Genomic DNA, 23,165 nt, shown 5'->3' with positions numbered 1-23,165 from the left:
TATTCTCACTTTAGGTTAACATTATGGCCTTCAACCATAATAATAAAATATAAAACATAGAAAACATCAAGCCTAAAATTCAGATCGAATTAATTGTATTTCTGAAAATAGACCAATATTAGCCTGGGATGGCTTCTAACAGACCCCATAACAGACAAGTAATAGGGTTACTTGAATTAGGCTTCTTATTAATGCTGGGCAGCCCAACATGGCAGGGAAATATACCGAACTTCAGCCTCCATAGTGCTGCCTGCCTTGTGTTCAACAATATGGGCCATGATTCCTGAACACTGCATATAGTGTGATTGTACTGTAATGCCTGGGGCAAGATAATCATCAGTTCCAACAGAGAATATTTACTCCTGTTTTTTCATTGGCAATTTACAACTGAGCTCTGGGAACTAGGCCTGGTACTGAAGACCTGTTTACAAAAGTAAACAGCTTGAATTTGTATTGTGCTAGCAATAATAATGCACAATATGATCATCTTTGAAGCTTGTTGTGCCCTTTGAAAGACACTGTCATTTATTCCAGTTTGATTACCTTCATTCTTGATAAATCCACACTATGACATTTTCAATAGTTGAATCTTTCTGACAGCTCTGTCTAAACCATGAGAGACAAAAAGGTTCCGTTGGTCTGTATTCTACCTTTGATAAGGCGTACATTTGATGTAATATTAACAAATTGTCTTATGGCCAAACTACATGATGGACTCTTATGTTAAGTTTATAATGTACATTGATAATTACAGAAAATGTAGAAACTACATTGGAAAGAAAGAGGAAAAACTACTGTTCATATAATTGAAATAGGACTTTTTCATTTGTACTTGACAATGGGTGTAAATTCACCTTTTACGTTTGTCCACATTAATACATTATTTTGCTCTACATATTTAGAGAAAACTGTAGTGGTTACTCTCTCCATCTGAGTTGCTGCCGTGAAACACACACATACACACACTGTTAGTTAAGTCACAAGGCTCTGTAGCTCTGGAGGTTCATAGCAGCATCAGTGACAACTTGCTGGGTGAATAAACAGCTGTAACAGAACAAGTCATCCTGGATGAAATAAACAAATAGTTGAACTACAGTAGTTGACCAAGAGCACCACCAGTCATGGAGGCAACCGACTGACCAAGCCAGGGAACAATGGGGCCATTGGCAGGAATCCTGAGTGTCTTGCCTGTACTTGGTGGTGAGGGGTTTTGAAGAAAAATGAGCCATTGTCTCTCTCTCTCTCTCATCCTGTTTCCGAACCTCAGCAAAGCTGAGCAATGTCTCTGGAAGTCGTCCCAGGATGCTCCACTGTGAAGAATACTAGTCTGGTCAAACCTAGCTGGCCCCATGGAGAGGTAGGTGTGCCTTCTTTATTTGTTATCCATTTGTGATGCTCTTGTTTTACCTCAGGGGTCTTCTGATGTATTTTTATGTAATGCTATGTACTGTAGTTAGGTATGATATGTATTCTAATTATGAGGGCACCAGGCAGATCAGGCAGCTGCCCTCTGGGCAGTGGTCACACCGGTACATTTTGGCATGTTATTTCCAAAGAAGCTTTCTTGGATTCTTATAGACCATATCATTTACAGGATTTACAGTCAAAGGAGAAGTACAGCTGAGTGTTGTTACTGTTTCTGTATGTCAGTTACCTTCGAACTGCAGACTACAATCAATCAATGTTGCCTTGGAGGCTGCTCTGCAGGGTGGTCAAGAGCTGGCACAGCCATAACATCTGTTTTAAACCTAACCCTAACTTTAATCTTAACCACAATGCTAACTCTAATGCCTAAGACCAAAAAACACATTTTTGTTTTCATGAATTTTTTACATATTGACAATTTTGACGTTGCAGCTGGCCCATCTAGCGTAAACCACTCAAATCAATTTTTATTTGTCACATGCTTTGTAAACAACAGCTGTAGACTAAAAGTGAAATGCTTACTTATGGGTCCTTCCCAACTATGCATTAAGGAATATGATTGTTATTTGTATACAGCACAGTGTGTATTCTCTTCCCTTTCTGTGAGTACACTAGAATAAATAGGATTTTTGTACCCTATCAAATTTAATAACCACCAATTCAATATTAGTAATTGAATGTCAATGAGTTTATATACCACGTATCTTCCTTGAGTTATTGTATTATCATTATTGCATTGTGTTATCATGTCTTTAATGGCCATGATTCCTGAACACTGCATACAGATAACTGGAGGATGACCTGATGTACCCTTTAACGGGCTGACGACACAAGTCACCCTTTAACTCAGGTCGACATTTATTGCCAAGAGTCCTACCCTAGAGGCAGAACAAACTGTAATAACAAGATCATTTCTAAAAAGATTATGCTGATTTCATTCAAAAAAGTTACTTTGTATCAAAGTGTAATTGTTTACGACTTCCGCCGAAGTCGGCCCTTCTCCTTGTTCGGGTGGTGTTCGGTGGTTGAAGTCACCGGCTTTCTAGTCACTACCGATCCATTTTTCTGTTTCCTTTTGTTTTGTCTGATTACACACACACCTGTTTTACATTCCCTCATTACATTCCCTATTTAACCATCTGACAAACATTTCTGTTCTATCTGTGATTGTTCATGTCGTTAGTGGTTGTGTTTGTGTTAGAGTTGTGTTGTATGGTATGTTCCTATTTGGAATTTTGTGTTATTCTTTGAGTTTACTGCACCGAATCGCTGACAGTAATAACAAGATCATTTCTAAAAAGATTATGCTGATTTCATTCAAAAAAAGTCACTTTTATCAACATTTTATCAAAGGGACTTTTTTAAAAATGAAATCAGCACAATCTTTTTTAGAAATGATCTTGTTCTTACAGTTTGTTCTGCCTCTAGGGTAGGACTCTTGGCAATAAATGTCAACCTGAGTTAAAGGGTGACTTGTGTCGTCAGCCCGTTAAATGGTACATCAGGTCATCCTCCAGTTAACTGTTGGCACACTACAAAAGTGGATTAGCAACAAGTTCATTCACCTTGTCACCCTGAATCACACTTGAACCAGAAAGAAAGTTCAAATAATTTTTCATTGTAATGAGACTACTATCCAAATACTTTTCAACCGGACATTGCTGCTGTATTGGGGTATTTCAATAATATCATGGTCCTGTTCAATGACTTCATTGATAGTTGGTATGTAATAAACATTCTCAGTATGGCCAAACCCCTAGACATGTGCTGTGTGTTGACAGAGTAATAGTTACTCAATGGCAACAAAATCTATTGAGATTCATATTTGTTATTCTGCTGGCATTCCTACAGTGACTATTGCATGTTACTAGGCTACCAGCCTTACTCAAAGTTTTACATGCGGTGTCATACTGGGGTGAAGATGATCAGTGTAGGCTCACCTCAAGCCAAACACCTGATGCCTTCTGTAAGTCTGAACCAACAAGTCATAAAATACCGATCCCATATTTAAAAAAGGAATGGGCTGCTATACAAAGAGTCATGCACCTACTTTCTTTTGGGGGGGCACTGATGGCCAAATGTGATATCTTTGAATTAATTATGCATAAAATATACAATACACTTTATATGCTCAGCTTACAAATGTCGAAAACAGGTGGTTTCTGCTATGTAAGAACAAAGGAGGCTCTGACGGTGTGATAGATGCACCATAGGCTAAGCTATCAGATTCAACACATTATTTAAGTATATCTAATATGTTACCCTGTCTGTTTGCATCCACTTCTGATGTAAATGTGTAATTAGTGAAAAAAAATATTGTGTCCCATGAAACCCTACAGTGTTGCTACGGTCCTAGTAGAACAAAAGCTTGTCAATTCACTTACAAAGTAGGCTGGATCTGATTACCTAATTCTGACCACACTTTTACTGTAGCATTTGTTACAGGCTAGGCTAAGGGTTGTGTAGTGATACAATAGAGAGCCTTTTGTCATGTTGTTGGAGTGGCCTACTACCCTGAGACAGCATGTGAACGCACAACCATTCAGATACATGGATGCCACCTAGTGGTTTAAAACATTCACTGTCAAAACCAGATATGGTGGGGGAAATTACATCCTGCTTACACACGTTTGTATAGAAATTACATTCTGTATCAGTAACAATGAATATGACCTCTTGCATTAAGAAATAAGATTGTTCTTTGTATACAGAAAGGGGCATATTCTATCCCTTCCTGTGAATACACCAGGATAAATAGGATTTTTGTACCCTATCAAATTTAATAACAAGCAATTCAATATTAGTAATGGGATGTCAATGAGTCTATACACAGCATATCTTCTTTGAGTTTATTTCGTTTCAGGTAAGACCCAGATGCAGACGACGTCGAAGTAATAGTTTATTAATCAAACAGGGGCAGGCAAAAGGCAGGTCAAGGGCAGGCAGAGGTCAGTAATCCAGATAGGTGAGGCAAAGGTACAGGATGGCAGGCAGGCTCAGGGCAGGCAAAGGTCAGTAATCCAGAAAGGTGGGGCAAAGGTGCAGGCCGGCAGGCAAGCTCAGGGTCAGGGCAGGCAGAATGATCAACACCGGGAAAACTAGGAAACAGGACCAATCGAGAGATAGTACTAGTCAAAACTTAGTAATATCTTATTATCAAACAAGCACTAACGAGCTGACTTCAACACCTTGATCTCGTTATTACAGCGTTAGTCATGAAATATCACTTAGACGGTGGCAGGAGCAAGAGCCATAGATATGCAGTTCTGGTGTCAGCTATTGTTGCATGAGACAACACTGCATGGCAAAGCTACAGCTAGGAAGTATTGGCTGATATGATATTAGGCCTGCAGTAGCATTGCCAGTGGCCGAAGTTCACTGAGTTACTGGTTCTGCCTCTTACACTGCAGGTTGTTAGAGTACTAAGAGTTCTGGGGGTGGTGTTTTACTGAGCATTTCTCTGCTACAGAAATCAAAATGACCCTTTATAGGTCTGCTACTCTTTGGGCCTGGCCTGGGTCCACCCCATGACATGGCAGTTATGACAAGATAATGTCAAAGATTACGTACCTCCAGCAATCCAAAAAAGGTTTGTTATTTGTTGCTTGGTTTGGTTTAAGGGGAAGTTGTGTAGAGGGATTCTTCTGGTGACCTGATAATCATGCAGTCTATTTTAGAGCACACCGATGAAATATATCAGGGATTATTGAAAGTCTGGACAATCTACTTTTTTCCCCACAAAATGTTTTCTTTATATTTTTTACATTTTTTATATAAAGACCAAAGTATCAGCTAACACACCAAGTAAAGACACAACCTCCTAATTATTTTTGTCAACTCTGTCAGACGCCATAAAAGGCTTTTCATTCTTAAACGTATGGTACAACAAGTGTTTGAAACCTTGATTGTTTAATTCTAACATTAGGTTATTCAAATATGAAATACGAATATCCAAATGTTGTTTTGTTTTATATATAATGTTATATAATGTTCCAAGTCTAATGTTGTTAGCATTTGGCATGTTCTTCTAGATTTAGAACATGTTTTACGGAGTTGACAAAAAGGGCACTTTTCTAGGTAGCAATTTAGTTTTTTCTCAGTTGCATTGACTCTAAAAACCGCAAAGGTTGTGATGTGTACCTTATGTCTCACATAAAGATGACTGATGGTCGGCTAGTAATGTTACAAACATCTCTAATCATCTAATAATTTATTCTAGACAGATCACATCTTAATGTTGAGATTAAAAAGGCTAACTTTTTTTCAAATGCAAAAATATTGCATGAAAATCTATTTAGACATCAGCAAAGCATTTCTCTTGCTGCCTCATTGAAGCTAGAACGTCTCAGAATAAATTGACTGGTGCTTTCACCTCAGAACCCAGGTGAATGGACAATTGGTGTGTTTTATACAATCGAGAGACATGGTCCGTACCAAGCAGACAGTATTAAGCACTTGTTTTAACATACAGTCAGGTCCATAAATATTTGGACATTGACCAAATTATTATTATTTTAGCTGTCTACCACAGCATATTGGAATTTAAATGAAATAGTGCAGACTTTCAGCTTAATTTGAGGGTATTTACATCCAAATCGGGTGAACGGTGTAGGAATTACAGCACTTTTTATATGTGGTCCCCCCCCCTTTTAAGGGACCAAAAGTAATTGGACAATTGGCTGCTCAGCTGTTCCATGGCCAGGTGTGTGTTATTCCCTCATTAGTTAATTTACAAGTAAGCAGAAAAAAAGTCTAGAGTTGATTTCAAGGGTGGCAAAGAGCTGTCACTGCCAGTGAAGCAAGAAATTATTAGGTGGAAAAATCTTAACAAACCCATCAGAGAGATAGCAAAACATTAGGTGTGGCCAAATCAACTATTTGGTACATTCTTAAAAATAAAGAACGCACTGGTGAGCTCAGGAACACCAAAAGGCCTGGAAGACCACGGAAAACAACTGTGGTGGATGACAGAAGAATTCTTTCCCTGGTGAAGAAAAAACCCTTCACAACAGTTGGCCAGATAAAGAACGCCCTCCAGGAGGTAGGCCTATCTGTGTCAAAGTCAACATTCAAGAGAAGACTTCATCAGAGTAAATACAGACGGTTTACCACAAGATGTAAACCATTGGTAAGCCTCAAACAGGAAGACCAGATTAGAGTTTGCCAAACAACATCTAAAAAATCCTGTACAGTTCTGGAACAACATCCTATGGACAGATGAGACAAATATCAACTTGTACCAGAATAATGGGAAGAGAATAGTATGGGAAGGGAAGGAACTGCTCACGATCTGAAGCTTACCACCTCATATGTGAAGCATGGTGGAGGTAGAGTTATGGCGTGGGCATGTATGGCTGCCAATGGAACTGGTTCACTTGTATTTGTTGATGATGTGACTGCTAACAAAAGCAGCAGGATGAATTCTGAAGTGTTTAGGGTTATATTCTCTGCTCAGATTCAGCCAAATGCTTCAAAACTCATTGGATGGCACTTCACAGTGCAGATGGACAATGACCCAAAGCACACTGCGAAAGCAACCCAATACTTTTTTAAGGTGAAGAAGTGGAATGTTCTGCAATGACCAAGTCAATCACCTGACCTGAATCCAATTGAGCATGCATTTCACTTGCTGAAGGTAAAACTGAAAGCAAAACACCCCAAGAACAAGCAGGACCTGAAGACAGCTGCAGTAAAGGCCTGGCAGAGCATCACCAGGGAAGAAACCCAGCAGTTGATGTCTATGGGTTCCAGACTTCAGGCAGTCATTGACTGCAAAGGATTTGCAACCAAGTATAAAAACTCACAATTGAATGTATTAATATGTAAGTTTGTACAATTACTTTTGAGCTCCTAAAATTGGGGAGACCACATAAAAGTGCTGTAATTCCTACACTATTCACCCAATTTGGATGTAAGTATCCTCAAATTGCTCATCTTGATTGTTTCCTTTCAAATCCATTGTGGTGGCGTACAGAGAAATAATGATAATAACTCCAAATATTTATGGACCTGACTGTATGTGGGTGAGGTAATACATGCTTTCTAGATACTACCTACCAAACGTGCAGAAAATAGGATTGGTGTACCTCAGGTAATACTAATTACATTTTTGGGATCATCCATTAAATGAACAAACAAATCACTTTTAGAAAATCACTGCAGAAACTGAATTTAAGACAGTCCTTAGGCTTACATCTCACTCACTCCAAGTGCAACATCTGCCTGAAAGACAGAGCACTGATACATCACTTCCTACTGACCCCAGAATAGACACAGCAGCATATGCTTTTCCACTATTTCTCTCAACTTGCATAAACATTAACGGGACATGGATGTCTGCTCATCATGTCAACCCTACAGGCAATGCCAGTCTTCAGGCGAGAGGTTCTGTCTCAATATACATTCGTCCAGAATGTCTGCATAGAGAAGACTTAATTCTTAGTGTGTTTATACTATCTGAACACAATACAACCAAAACCTCCAGTTAGATATTTAGCAGGCCCAATGTTCTATTGGAACTTCCTTTTTGGCTGTAGTTGTAGAAATGTCCTCTTTGTCCGTGTTTGTTCTAAGAAATTGTATGGAGTTACAGCGTATGCATAGTTCTTACGTAATGATAAGCAAGGGTTTTCATTGGAGGAAGAGTACTTCAACCATTCCAATTAATTCTCAAGTTGTTTGGGGCAGTCAAAGTTTACAGGCTATTTATGTTCTACATCAGATGTACATTATTCTATTATATAAATGTACAGCAAAATGTCAGGGATCTTGTGCAATATGTTACCACGTCCTACACAACTATATTGCTACGCCTTGTTGACTAAGAGTAGACGTCCAAGCTCAGCTGAAGGAAGTTTTTCTGGGATAATGTTGGCATTCACCTCTAGGCTCTTTATCCCCAGTCGCTTCAGTGGACTGGAGCCTCCATCAAACTGGCACGGGACGCACAGAGCCAGGGGGTAGGATAGAATAGGCTTGGATAAAAAACGGAAAGAAAAGTGAACAAATGAGAGAGGACTGCCACCACTCTCAGGAAGCCTATAGGATATAACCCACTCTGCTCTGTGCTGCCTGGGAAGAGCAGTTGGATGGTGTGGGGGAAAGGAGAAGGGGGGGCAAGCATCGATAGAGTTGCATGCTTTTCTCTGGTGTCTTGTGTCACTCTTTTCTCTGGGGGGCCCCGTCCAAGTCACATGGCTGTGCTTGATCTGTTACATAAAACACAGACCTCTGTGGCCCCCAGTCGGCTCCCATTAACTTAGTTCTGCAGAGAGAAAAAACTCTCTGTGTCTGGGTGACATTGGCAAAGGGCTGAGGAGAGGAAAGCTGTCGAGATGTTCACTTCTTGTTGTCCTTGTTGTTGCATCATTTAAATTCCACTGCAGACAGACAACATAACTCTCAACGACCTCTTGAAGGTGATAACTGATTGACATTGAGCATTAGGGTCTCACAAATACATTGTATAATTGTGCGCTTATCAAATGCTTGTGTAAAGGGTTGTTTGAACAGCATGCACCATTTTGTGCAGCAAAAGATGACACACTAAAATGAATCTGTTTGTCAACTCAACAAATAGTTTTGTACTTTTATTTTGAGTAGATACAATTCTTGGATGGGATAGCCAACACAAACTTACATTTTCTGTCAGTTTACCATCACACCCTTAAAACCTCTTAAAGATATTACCCTTTTTTTCACTCAGAACCTTTCACCCAGCTCTCCACCCAGCTCTCTACACTCTCACCCAGCTCTCTACTCTCTCACCCAGCTCTCTATACTCTCACAAAGCTCTCTACACTCTCACCCAGCTCTCTACTCTCTCACCCAGCTCTCCACACTCACCCAGCTCTCTACTCTCTCACCCAGCTCTCCACACTCTCACCCAGCTCTCCACACTCTCACCCAGCTCTCCACACTCTCACCCAGCTCTCCGCACTCTCACAAAGCTCTCCACACTCTCACCCAGCTCTCCACACTCGCACATTCTTGATACCATTTTAAAGGAAACACTTTGACGTTAGTGGAAATGTGAAAAGAATGTAGGAGAATAACACATTAGATCTAGTAAGAGATAATACAAACAAAAAAACATGTTTTCAAAAAAAAAAAAATCCATTATTTTTGAAATGCAAGAGAAAGGTCATACATTAAGGTAGGATCCTAAGTGTAATTTAGATTTTGTCCACAAGATGGAAGCAGTGTGTGCAACGTTTCAGACTGATCCAGTGAAGAATTACATCCCTACACAATATTTTGTATCAAGTCTGCCAGGAGTTTGCGCAAACGTGCCGAATTGGTCAATTTATACATTTTCAAGTACATAACTATACAGAACATACAAAAATGCTATAATAATACAAAATTAAGTTTACACACTCCCAGGAATGTCATATTTGATGGATCATTAGCTTCCCTACAGAAAATACACAAATCTTCACACATGTAGATGGCCGGGAGGGAGGAGTCAGAGACAGTAGTGGGATCAAACTGTGGAACCCAGATCCTACATTTAAATATAAAATTCATTTTATCAAACAAATCTATGCTTCATTTTATCTCTGGGACCCTCAGGATGACAAATCAGAGCAAGATACTGAACGTAAGTACATTAATTTACCTTCAGAGGTGAATGTATCAAACCAATTGCCGTAATAAAAGTGTTCCGTTGTTGTGCACTATACTCAAACAACAGCATTGTATTTCTGCAATAGCTACTGTAAATTGGACACTGCAGATAAATTAACAATCATTTAAGCTTTCTGCCCATATAAGACATGTCTCGGAAATTTGGCTGTTGTATTCAAAGTTTTCTAGTCACATTATTGCATATTGAGCAACAACCGTCCCGGTTTAGGGACACAGTAGAGGTTAAATTGAGTGGCATTTTTTCAATTGGAGATTACATTAAATGCCGAGCTTGAACAGAAAGTTTCAAACACTGTCTTAGTTATTAACTGAGTGAGCACCACTTAATATATAATGACTAACTTATAATAACCAGAACATGTATATAAATAGGCTAGTTACTGGACCATCTGTGTCTTTTGGATGGCAGCAAGATTTTGGAGCTGTGCATGTGATCCGACTTGGAGAAGAAGCCACGTGATGGCCTGACTGTGTTGCTTCCCCCAGGGACAGCACAGCACATGGCTGGCTAGATGAACTCCTAATGCTCCAGTCATTCCAGCAGCATCCCCTTTTCTCCTCTAGATCTCCTCAGTCAGATTGGGGGAGGGAGGGATGTGTGGAGGAGGGGATGTTTTGAAGCAAGGCCTCTGGAGGATGGGTCCTTCAGGCCCAGCTGGCTTGGTTTCAGAGCCAGCACCCCACTCTGTCCACTCACTCACACCGCCTCACGTCTCAACCACTAAAATGGCCAATATTCTCTTCTTGAGCACTCTCACCCAGCTCACCACTCCCTCACCCAGCTCTCCACACTCTCACCCAGCTCACCACTCCTTCAACCAGCTCTCCACACTCTCACCCAGCTTTCCACTCCCTCACCCAGCTCTCTACACTCTCACCCAGCGCTCTACTCTCTCACCCAGCTCTCCACACTCACCCAGCTCTCTACTCTCTCACCCAGCTCTCCACACTCTCACCCAGCTCTCCACACTCTCACCCAGCTCTCTATACTCTCACAAAGCTCTCTACACTCTCACCCAGCTCTCTACTCTCTCACCCAGCTCTCCACACTCACCCAGCTCTCTACTCTCTCACCCAGCTCTCCACACTCTCACCCAGCTCTCCACACTCGCACCCAGCTCTCCACACTCTCACCCAGCGCTCTACTCTCTCACCCAGCTCTCTATACTCTCACAAAGCTCTCTACAGTCTCACCCAGCTCTCTACTCTCTCACCCAGCTCTCCACACTCTCACCCAGCTCTCCACACTCTCACCCAGCTCTCCACACTCTCACCCCGCTCTCCACACTATCACAAAGCTCTCCACACCCTCACCCAGCTCTCCACACTCTCACAAAGCTCTCCACACTCTCACCCAGATCTCCACACTCTCACCCAGCTCTCCACACTCTCACAAAGCTCTCCACACTCTCACCCAGCTCTCCACACTCTCACACAGCTATCCACTCTCTCACCCAGCTCTCCACACTCTCACCCAGCTCTCCACACTCTCACAAAGCTCTCCACACTCTCACCCAGCTCTCCACACTCTCACCCAGCTCTCCACACTCTCACCCAGCTCTCCACACTCTCACAAAGCTCTCCACACTCTCACCCAGCTCTCCACACTCTCACCCAGCTCTCCACACTCTCACCCAGCTCTCCACACTCTCACAAAGCTCTCCACACTCTCACAAAGCTCTCCACACTCTCACCCAGCTCTCCACACTCTCACACAGCTCTCCACACTCTCACACAGCTCTCCACACTCTCACCCAGCTCTCCACACTCTCACAAAGCTCTCCACACTCTCACCCAGCTCTCCACACTCTCACAAAGCTCTCCACACTCTCACCCAGCTCTCCACACTCTTACACAGCTCTCCACACTCTCACCCAGCTCTCCACACTCTCACAAAGCTCTCCACACTCTCACCCAGCTCTCCACACTCTTACACAGCTCTCCACACTCTCACCCAGATCTCCACACTCTCACCCAGCTCTCCACACTCTCACAAAGCTCTCCACACTCTCACAAAACTCTCCACACTCTCACACAGCTCTCCACTCTCTCACCCAGCTCTCCACACTCTCACAAAGCTCTCCATACTCTCACCCAGCTCTCCACACTCTCACACAGCTCTCCACACTCTCACAAAGCTCTCCACACTCTCACCCAGCTCTCCACACTCTCACCCAGCTCTCCACACTCTCACCCAGCTCTCCACACTCTCACAAAGCTCTCCACACTCTCACACAGCTCTCCACACTCTCACAAAGCTCTCCACACTCTCACCCAGCTCTCCACACTCTCACACAGCTCTCCACTCTCTCACACAGCTCTCCACTCTCTCTTAAGTCGGATCACTTTTCACTGGACTCCCATATCATACTCTCATGCTTGAATTTAAAAAAAAGTATATTTCAAGTGGGCCTCTTTTGTCTTCTACTGTTCCTGCAAGCCAGGGGGGAGGCAAATGCCATCACATCAGATCAACTCCTTGAATAGCCTTCTCCTTGAAGTTTGCAGTTGTGTAAACATATGTTGTTCCCCTTAATAAGTGTGTGTACATTACTGTATTTATACATGGGATATTGCTTTTCAACAGGAAGTTAAAAAATAGCCAACGTTTGTCTTTAAGAACTGTTAAATAATTACTTTTTTTTCTGAAAATACTTGTCCCCAGATGAAAAATATGACCAGTAACCCTAATCCTGCGTCCGAGGTTTCCAGTGATGTCTGAGCAGAAATAAAACATTGATGTGAAACATCAAATTACAGTTGATACAAATGACAAATGTGTTACCCACACACCCCAGTATACTAACAACAGAGATGGATAAGGCTTGCATCTGCTTTATATCCAGATATACTTAATTTAATTATGATTATTGGCGTCATTGAGGTATCTTTCGGGGGAAGACTGTAAGTCACTACACAACACAGCTATATGTTCATTGTAACACTGGCCAGATACATTTATTTTAACATTAGCCAGATACTGTTTTCTTTATACTGTTGTGCACCAAAGGTATTTGAGTTTAGCTCAAGGTCACTTACAGTATTAAATAGCATAGAGTACAATAGCTAGCACATTGGGGAATGATTTTTCCAATTACAACTTATGTATATGAACTATGATTTCTCCTTGGATACAAATATTTCAGCCTGGCCTTAAAGACTGGACGTAACATAGTATATGTAAATCTGTGACAATCAAATTATTCTCAAAAGTATGATATGTTGCATTTGGTATGTTTACATAAGACAGAAGGTTACTTAAGCCCAAAAAATGTATACATACCATACAAAGTGTTACATATCATGATAAATGGAGGGAGACAGATTTAGGTTTACTATATTAGGTCTACCCCAGAGTCCAGGTTGAATAGTTATGAAGTAGGGATATAGAATATGGGCAGAGAACAATACAATATGAATAAGGCATGGTTTGCTTCCACTGTACCCATAGGTGCTATTTTAGTCATGTGAAAAAAGCTGGCACATGCACTATTTAACATTGTGTGCTATTGCGTTCCAGTTCTACGGCCTGACAAAAAGCCTTGAGCATAAACACCATGTCGGAAAAGACGCGGAACGTAGGGCAGAGTGGGACCTGTCCACCAGTCCCATCTTTGGCCATCCGCCTGGATGGAACGTCTAAATATTTGGACATCTGATATGACTGAGCGTACCTGTTGGATACATTCAAACGAATCTGGTGTAAGGCAATGTGGTTTTTATCTCTGGGTGGCACTTTGGAGAGTGGATATCCCAGCAGGCTCTCCCTCTCACTCTTTCTCTATTGTTGTTGTTACAATTGAGGACACCTGTTATAATTATGACATATAAGTAGAAGTACAGTTGTTCCGTATGTGTGTGTGTGTGTGTGTGAATGAGAGAGAGAGTGAGAGCACTCACACGCATGACTAGCCATATGCCAACTACTGTGAAGATGCGGCTACTTTACACATTGTGCATTTTCAAGGCAAGCTATCACATACAGAACTATAGCTGTACAGGTAGCCTAGGTATGGGGAGGTGAGGAGAGGCAGTTGTGTGGAGATAACCATGTGTTGCTGAGATCAGAGAAGTGGCAGAGAGATGGAGAGCTGTCATGTGTGTTACTTACCGAGTGTTGAGGTATAGGGGGTGGGTGTTGAGCAGTGTTGAGCTATAGGGGGTTGGTGTTGAGCAGTGTTTTGCTATAGGGGCTGGGTATTGAGCAATGTTGAGGAATAGGGGCTGGGTATTGAGCATTGTTGAGCTATAGGAGCTGGGTATTGAGCTATGTTGAGCAATAGGGACTGGGTATTGAACAGTGTTGAGCTATAGGGTGTGGGTGTTGAGCAGTGTTGAGCAATAGGGGCTGGGTATTGAGCAGTGTTGAGCTATAGGGGCTGGGTATTGAGCAATGTTGAGCTATAGGAACTGGGTATTGAGCAGTGTTGAGCTATAGGGGCTGGGTATTGAGGAATGTTGAGCTATAGGGACTGGGTATTGAGCAGTGTTGAGCTATAGGGTGTGGGTGTTGAGCAGTGTTGAGCAATAGGGGCTGGGTATTGAGCAGTGTTGAGCTATAGGGGCTGGGTATTGAGCAATGTTGAGCTATAGGAACTGGGTATTGAGCAGTGTTGAGCTATAGGGGCTGGGTATTGAGGAATGTTGAGCTATAGGGACTGGGTATTGAGCAGTGTTGAGCTATAGGGGCTAGGTATTGAGCCGTGTTTAGCTATAGTGGGTAGGTGTTGAGCAGTATTGAGCTATAGGGGCTGGGTATTGAGCAGTGTTGAGCTATAGGGGGTGGGTGGGGAAGAAAAGGGTGGGGGTATTGCCACTAACAAGCCTCCCTCAGCTGGGTGGGTGTTCATTTCAAACTGCAGTCAGATGTCCTTAAGTTTGACCCTTCTGATGAGGGTCACTTGCCAGGGGAGGGAGGGAGAGATTTTTTTCTTCTCTTTTTTATATTTCCTTCTTGGGCAGAAGGCTGGCGTAATAGAAACCAGACACGAGTCAGAATGTGAGGCATTCACAGGAGAAATAGTTCAGTTCCGTCCTCACTCAGTGGATAAACAGAAAAGAGAGAGGATAGACAGAAAATGCTGTAATAACATATAGTCTTATTATAAGATGTTTGATGTTTTTACTATGTGGGGAAGCTAATGTTGTTGTTAGCTAGTGGGGGTCACGGCATCAGATCAGGATCAGGATCAGGATCAGGATGGACCCTCCATGCCATTGCTGTTGTGGAGACTATGCACGGGAGCTCTAGAGATGGCCGTGGAAATGTGGACAAAGTTATGTTTGAACAGAGCGTGCGGTGCAACTTCTTCTCCAGGTGGGTTTTCTCAGTTCTCCGTCAAAATTTTCTCCAAACCCTAGGATGCCTATCTCTGCAGTTACCATATTTTCTACTGTCATACTGTAGGTGTTGTATTTGGGAAATAGAAAGCTGACTTCAACCCATAAAGAACTTGTCTCTGATTGTTAATGATTGAATTTGAATGATAGTTCTTTTTTATAGACTGAAAATGCAATATGAAATTCCAAAAACTGTGTCTGGGTAAAAATGCAAAATGCAAAAGTAGAATGTAAAATGAAACTGTTATGCCAGGTGTACCACCGTTTTAAATCCACAGGGTAAAAGTATAGCTTAGAAATAACATTGAGATAAGTGTCTATTAGAAATACTCAAGGGGTTTGTTCCATATGCTCAACTAGGGCTGAAAATTGCCAGGGACCTCACCATGCAATATTATCACGATACTTAGGTGCCGATACGATGTGTATTGCGATTCTCACGATTCTATATGTATTGCGATTCTCACGATTCTATATGTATTGCGATTCTCACGATTCTATATGTATTGCGATTCTCACGATTCTATATGTATTGCGATTCTCACGATTCTATATGTATTGCGATTCTCACGATTCTATATGTATTGCGATTCTCACGATTCTATATGTATTGCGATTCTCACGATTCTATATGTATTGCGATTCTCACGATTCTATATGTATTGCGATTCTCACGATTCTATTGTATTGCGATTCTCACGATTCTATTGTATTGCGATTCTCACGATTCTATTGTATTGCGATTCTCACGATTCTATTGTATTGCAATTCGATGCTGTGATTTTATTGCGATTCGATGTTTCAAACATATTGCTCACCATGTGTCTTCTGCAGAGGGACAAGACAGAGCCATGAGAACAAGTTTTGATCAGTCAGGGAAATAAAAGTGCTGAAAACAAATTGGCTCACTATTTAAAAAATAAGATTGAGAACAATCTATAAAGGGCAACAGGTAGCCTAGTGATTAATTAAGAGCTTTGGGCCAGTAACTGAAAGGTCACTGGTTCAAATCCTGAGCCAACTCGACGAAAAAGTCTGACAATGTGCCCTTGAGCAAGGCACTTAACCCTAATTGATCCTGTAAATCGCTCTGGATAAGAGCATCTGCTAAATGACTAAAACGTAAATGAACAGCCAACTAGCACAAACATTATATTGCAATATTGTCAAAAAAGATACATCGTCAAAAATATTCCCATACGTAAATGTATCAATCCTTTCCACCATCACTATGCTCATCACTTTAAAGCCCAATATGCCTCCTCGCTCTGACAACAATTTAATCTCAAACATCTGCATCCTTTAGTCCTGCTGTGTAAAACGTATTTTGCAGCAAAAAAAAAAGTAGTTCAACTTGACATACACCTCTGACCAGGGGTACAACTTTCAGTGGGGATGGGGTGACACACGTCTCTCCCAGTTTTATCATTGGAATGTGATACAAAAGGTGGCAACGGTGTGCTTTAGGACCATGCGGACGCCTCCGTGCGGTCGGGTAGGCTGTTGGAGAGTTTATCTGACCGGATATTTTTTTTTACAAATAATAATAATATGCCCCCCCCCCACTTCTAAAACCAAGGTTGTGCCCCTGCATCTGATACCAAGTTATTTGCAATTCTTTATCATGTATATTCTCTCAGGCAGCTACAACCTCAACATTTGTTCATTTCTAATATTAGTGGTTCTCAGTTGGAGAGACAGATGGTGATGCAACCTGTGCAATAATGGGGATAGAGATTAAATCCAGAGAAGAAATTCCACGCAATTACAGCAACATGTGCTACTGCAACTTGTTTACACCAGACTTGTAAATGCTTGTTCTACGGTTGTAAGATATTGAGGTATAGTTGTTGTTATTGTTTTCACCTTATACAGACTTGTACGATTTGGAATATATTTGACGTGTTCAAAATATTGGTTTAGATCATGTTCAATGATGAATAAAAGTGATAAACTACAACTTTTCATTAGTTATTCTTAATAGGACACAGGTCAAAGGTCAAGGTCAAGATCTTGAGGGCAAGTCAAGTTGCACTCCACAGGTGCGATTGCCTTCAATGGGAGAACAAGGCTGGGGTCAATTCAAATTGAAGGCAGTCAGTTCATGAAGTAAACTTAACTAAAAATGTATCTATTTTCAATGACTTCTCAATAAACTGAGGAGTAGAAGCTATTTACAGTATTTCAAAGACCCCCCCCCCCCCCCCACCACATTTATACATGAAAATCACTTTCTGAATTAACTGCCTCCAATTTCTATTGACCTCAGCCCTATGGAAGCCCAAAGCATATGTTGTAATACAGAAATGGAAAGATAGCCTACATAATAACAGTGCATCTTTTTGGTCATATCACTCTGTTGTTTTTTCCTTCAGCTAAATCCAGATACTGAAATCGATATTTAGAAGATTAATTTATATTAGGAAAGGGAATGAAATAAGATATGCCTACAATTAAAACTAACACATAAAGATAGTAATTGCGTTCATTAATACAGCATTCTCAAATCATGATTTTTCCAATACTTTGTTAAGACATGTTGTTGTTACAGAAAGTAAATATTGTTATTCCCCAAAGGCTCTGTTAGCAGACTTGTGAGCATGAAAACATGTGTATTGCTTTCTTACATGGGTAACTTGCTCTTTCTGACATTAAGCATGGTATATACAGTACGTGTTAGAGACCCCACAATAAAACAGTACAATATCACACAGCAGAAGAGTAGTGTTAACAAGCTACAAAAAAAATATTCCCTTTTCAAGTTCAACTGTATGAAATACCAACTGAATAAATAATGTTGCAAACTACCAACAAACCACTGAATTGCTGTATACAGTTCCACCTCTAAAGCAAGCCCTAATTGGGGCACTATTCATAATAAAGCCAAGCCATAATCCTCAATTGGGCTTCAGTTAAACAAACCTGCCTTACCTCAAGATCTAGGCAGTGACTTACTTTAGTGAAGTGTAATTTTACAGATACGGTTTACTAACTTATTACACTAGGTAAGTGTTTCAAATAAGGGTTCACCCACATATTTTTTACACCCCTGGTCCTGGGGCAGATGAAGAGTTACCCACAGTAGCTGCCATCTGTGGCCTGGCCATGTGGTGCTAGCTGATCCTCCCTCCCTCCTCAGTGTGAGACTGAAGCAGCAGCACTGGGTCTGGAGGGCAGGCCTCGTGGCAGCTAGACAGATGAACAAGCCTCTCCTGTTCACTGTGTTCACTCAAATGGCAGCGAAGGGAGATCAGGGGAGATGGCACGTCCCACGCCAGGGAAAACAGTACTGCTATACAGTCATGATACTATCAACTCACAAAGCGGGCAGTCGGCCTGCTCTGTGTGTGAGGGGAGTAGTAACACTAGTGGGACAACATCCTGGGGTATAGATGGTTTACTTTTGACTTCTAGAATTTGAATTTTTATTAGGATCCCATTAACTAACGTCATGGCGTCAGCTAGTCTTCATGGGGTCCATAGAACTTAAAAGAGATTGCAAAAAATTCAATTTACATTAAGACATTACAAACATTTAACAGGTAGACAGACGTCTCTAGACTAAGATTCAACAGCCGATCTGAGAGACCCAGGTCAACGTTCAAGGGAACCTATAGGGATTCTCTCTCAGAATACCGAGACCAGCACACAGAGACGCCTCCACATATGTGTTCTCTCTCTCCTCCTCCATATGCCTCCTATCTTCATATCACCCAGCTGCATCACTCAGTACACTCCTTTAACCTGGGGAGAATTAATCTAGTTATCCCTTCATTCAGCCATCAGAAGCTGCATCATTAAATAATATGAGAATAGTAGAAGCTTTTGAGTAATCTTTACAGTAAGTTAGGTACCCCTCACTATGTATGTACATGTTTGACTAGTCTAAGGTATAGCCTATGCAATGGATTACAATTTAAATGAGTTATATCATTGTCACACTGGTAGGAATTTGTGTGATATGTCATAAAACATTTGTGTGTTTTTAGCTAAATTGAATTGATCATTAACATTATTTAAAAAAGAATGACTACAATAGTTTTATGTGCGTTTAAGAATTATAGTGTATAAGAAAGGACATACAAGAAAGCCAAATTAGGACATCGTTTTTTTGCACATGGAAGTGAGTGGGAACAGTCTATTAATCATTTGATTCATTTCAAACGGGGCCCAGGGATTATCTTCATAGTTGTTGCTTTTAATTAACATTAGTCTGTTGTGTTGTGTCCCTCTGAGGTCTTGCATGTCCAACGGCTTGGTTGACACTGTAGTGTGAATTTAATTGGATTATTTTGACTGCTGATGGGCTGAGGATCATTAAATGCCTCAGCTTGCCTTACCAAGCAACTTTGGCATCATATACTATTTATTATAGCAAAAGTTGTGTGAAAATATATAATTTTAATGCATTTATTTTGTCTTCATGTTGGGATTATCTCAATATCAAATCATTTCTGGGTAACCATGAATTACCTTACTATGATTGTTTTCAATTAAAATGCTTAAAAAGAAACAACAATAGTTTCTTTGCAAAGAGCAATTTCTCGAGCAGAATTTTGATAGAACTGTCAGAGTGGAGTGAGTAGGGAGGGGAAAACCAGAAACTAGTTGTTATTGGCAGAGAGCTTTGGAACCCTCTTTCTTATTGGTCTGTTAACTAATTGACCGCCTGTTGACTTAACACTATTATTCCAACTTCATATTGTGAAAACATGTATAAAACACAGAAAATCACATTTTTGACTGCACTGGGCCTTTAAAAGAAAAGCATAAGTTTTAATGAACCAAACCCCTAACTATACTTATTCTGTGTTCCCAGATTCTAGTTGAAAAGCCTCTATGACCACCATGAGCTGGAGCTTTCTAACTCGTCTTCTGGAAGAGATCCACAACCATTCCACCTTTGTGGGGAAAGTGTGGCTCACAGTACTCATCATATTCCGTATCGTGCTGACTGCCGTGGGGGGCGAGTCCATCTACTCGGACGAGCAGACCAAGTTTACCTGCAACACCAAGCAGCCCGGCTGTGACAACGTGTGCTATGATGCCTTCGCTCCGCTTTCGCATGTTCGCTTCTGGGTCTTCCAGATCATCATGATCTCCACCCCCTCTGTCATGTACCTGGGCTATGCCATACACAAGATAGCCCGCGCTTCCGAGGTGGAGCGCCGGAAGTTCCACCGCCGGAAGAAGCCCATTCAGGCCCACAGGTGGAGGGAGAGCCACCCGCTTGAGGAGGTGCTGGAGAATGAGGACGATGATGCAGAGCCCATGATCTACCAGGAGGACGTGGTGGAAGTCCAGGAGGTCAAGCTGGAGCCGGCCAAGCCGCAGAAACATGACGGCCGCCGGCGGATCATGCAAGAGGGCCTGATGAGGATCTACGTTCTGCAGCTTCTGTCCCGGGCTGTATTTGAGATTGGCTTCCTGGTGGGCCAGTATCTTCTCTATGGCTTCCATGTTAATTCGTTCTATGTGTGCAATAAGGTGCCCTGTCCCCACAAGGTAGACTGCTTCATCTCTCGGCCCACAGAGAAGACCATATTCTTGCTCATCATGTACGTGGTCAGCTGCCTCTGCCTGCTCCTTAATGTTTGCGAGATGTTCCACTTGGGTATCGGAAAGTTCCGGGACACTCTCCGCAAGAGGAGGAACCAGGGGGGGCGACGGACATCGTACAGCTACCCGTACTCCCGTAACATCCCCACCTCTCCCCCCATGTACAACCTGGTCATGAAGTCAGACAAGCCCAACAGGATCATCCCCAACAGTCTTATCACCCACCATGAGAAGAACATGGCCAACAATGCCCTGGAACATCACCAAGAGTGCACCAGTCCAGACGAGAACATCCCCTCAGACCTGGCCAGCCTGCACCGCCACCTACGGGTGGCCCAAGAGCAGCTTGACATGGCTTTCCAGACCTACAATACTAACAAGAACCAGCCCACCTCCAGGACAAGTAGTCCAGTGTCTGGGGGCACCATGGCAGAGCAGAACAGGGTCAACACAGCCCAGGAGAACCAAGGAGCCAGGCCGAAATCAGCCACTACAGAGAATGCTGCGACCATTGTAAAGAACGGAAAGACTTCTGTGTGGATTTAAGAATGATTAACTTCACGTGGTACAGTAATCATACTGAAAAGCCATTTTTCAATTTCCAGGACCATATTCTGTGGATACTGGAAGATGTGTGAGATGAGACAAGATATTAAAGGCTTTGGTGCATGAATCGATTGCACTGCCAGAATACACTGTAAAAAGTACAATGTCATTCAACATACAATTGTAAGGCAACCAGCTGCAATAGGATTGTGAGTTTGCTAAACAACATTTTCACACACAACCGTTTTGTTGTGAGTTTGCTCAACAACATGTTTGTTGAGCAAACTCACAATCCTACTGTACGTTGAATCAACATCTTTTTTCTTTTTACAATATAGATTTAACTTTTGTCACCAACAGAAACCAGCAGTGTGACATGTCGGATCAGGAGCACACAAAATAGGCACATTGTGACCTCAGAACAATAGTAAACCATTTTTTTTTAAACAAACAAACAAACAAATACAGTAGTATGGATCATATTATTAGTATGTTATTGTGTGCTTTAAATGCCATAGCCTGAACATAATTAATATATGCATATGTTGCTTAGTCAAACTTTTATAATTTTTGCGATTTATAGGGAGATATAAAATAAACCATGCTGGCAATATAATTTTACCCTAGCTATTGAACTGGATTAATTTGAAAAAAAATATTTATAATGGTTTTAACTATAACAATTGTGGCCTCGTTAGCCTAGTTAAAAGCAATGCAGTGGTAAGCACTGTTTAATGGTACTATGCTTGAATCATGATGTTTGAAAAATGGACAGTCAACCAAATGTGAAGATTTTTTTGTTGTTGAGAAATTCAGAACTGTTCAGATTTGCACTTGTAACGTTTTAACTCATTTTGAGTTGTATTATGACATTTAGAGAAATGATGCATGAATAATTTATTTGTTTAAGAAATTTTGGATGTAGTTAGTATAGGTTTTGTTGAAAGAAGAGATGTGACATGTTATGGAACAAATGGTGTTTCATCAGCAGCAAAGATTTGAGCTACACTGTTCTCCATAAAGTCATATTTTAATTCACTCCACTTCTCAAAGCTTTGTCACGTTAGGCATTGTCGGAATAAATTAGTTAAAGAAGAAAAAGGTAAGTTGTTGTATTGAAAACTTACCGTAAACCAATTTCTGATCATTTCTGATGTTTTTGTGGGGCATATAATGCATGCTACATTTTTACACATATGACATATACAATACAATGTACATAGTCAAAAATCTATCCTCATAAAGTTGACTCCATATTTTCCTATATTTAGGAATCTGTCTTGAATCAAGTAGTTTTCTGCATTGTTTTCATAGTATATACATAATTCTGCCTTTAGCATTATGATACTCCAGTCCAAAGTGCCTCAAACGGTTAAGATTGTTCCTGTGTTTAATTCAAAAATAAATAAACCTAGATTATGTGTGTCTCTAATTATATGTCATTGTATATTGTATATTGTATGTGAAAGGGGATACCTAGTCAAATAAAATGTTATTTGTCACATGCGCTGAATACAACATTTTATCTTACAGTGAAATGTTTACTTACAAACCCTTAACCAACAATGCTTTAACAAGTTAAGAAGAAAAACATGTTAAGTAAAAAATGTATAAGTAAAAAATTGAAAACAAAAGTAACAAATAAT

The 23,165-nt window shown here is 41.1% G+C and overlaps 1 protein-coding gene across 2 annotated transcripts; it reads left to right on the top strand.

The window, feature by feature from the left end:
- The first annotated feature begins 956 nt into the window (after positions 1 to 956).
- Positions 957 to 22,938, top strand: gjc2 (gap junction protein gamma 2). 2 transcript variants are annotated; one of them, XM_021613627.3, is made up of 2 exons: positions 957 to 1,357; positions 20,234 to 22,938. In XM_021613627.3, exon 2 carries the CDS (start codon positions 20,254 to 20,256, stop codon positions 21,517 to 21,519), a length of 1,266 nt encoding a protein of 421 aa, XP_021469302.3. In that variant the 5' UTR covers positions 957 to 1,357; positions 20,234 to 20,253; the 3' UTR covers positions 21,520 to 22,938. The 2 variants fall into 2 exon arrangements, with proteins under 2 accessions (XP_021469302.3, XP_021469303.3); XM_021613628.3 differs by lacking the exon at positions 957 to 1,357 and adding an exon at positions 14,978 to 15,391.
- Positions 22,939 to 23,165: the final 227 nt, after the last annotated feature.

The sequence above is a fragment of the Oncorhynchus mykiss genome, chromosome 8, assembly GCF_057628025.1.
Source record: "Oncorhynchus mykiss isolate SJ-2025 chromosome 8, ASM5762802v1, whole genome shotgun sequence".
Lineage (NCBI taxonomy): Eukaryota > Metazoa > Chordata > Actinopteri > Salmoniformes > Salmonidae > Oncorhynchus > Oncorhynchus mykiss.
Note: the sequence above shows the minus strand (reverse complement) of the source record. Positions and strands in the feature narration are given on the sequence as shown.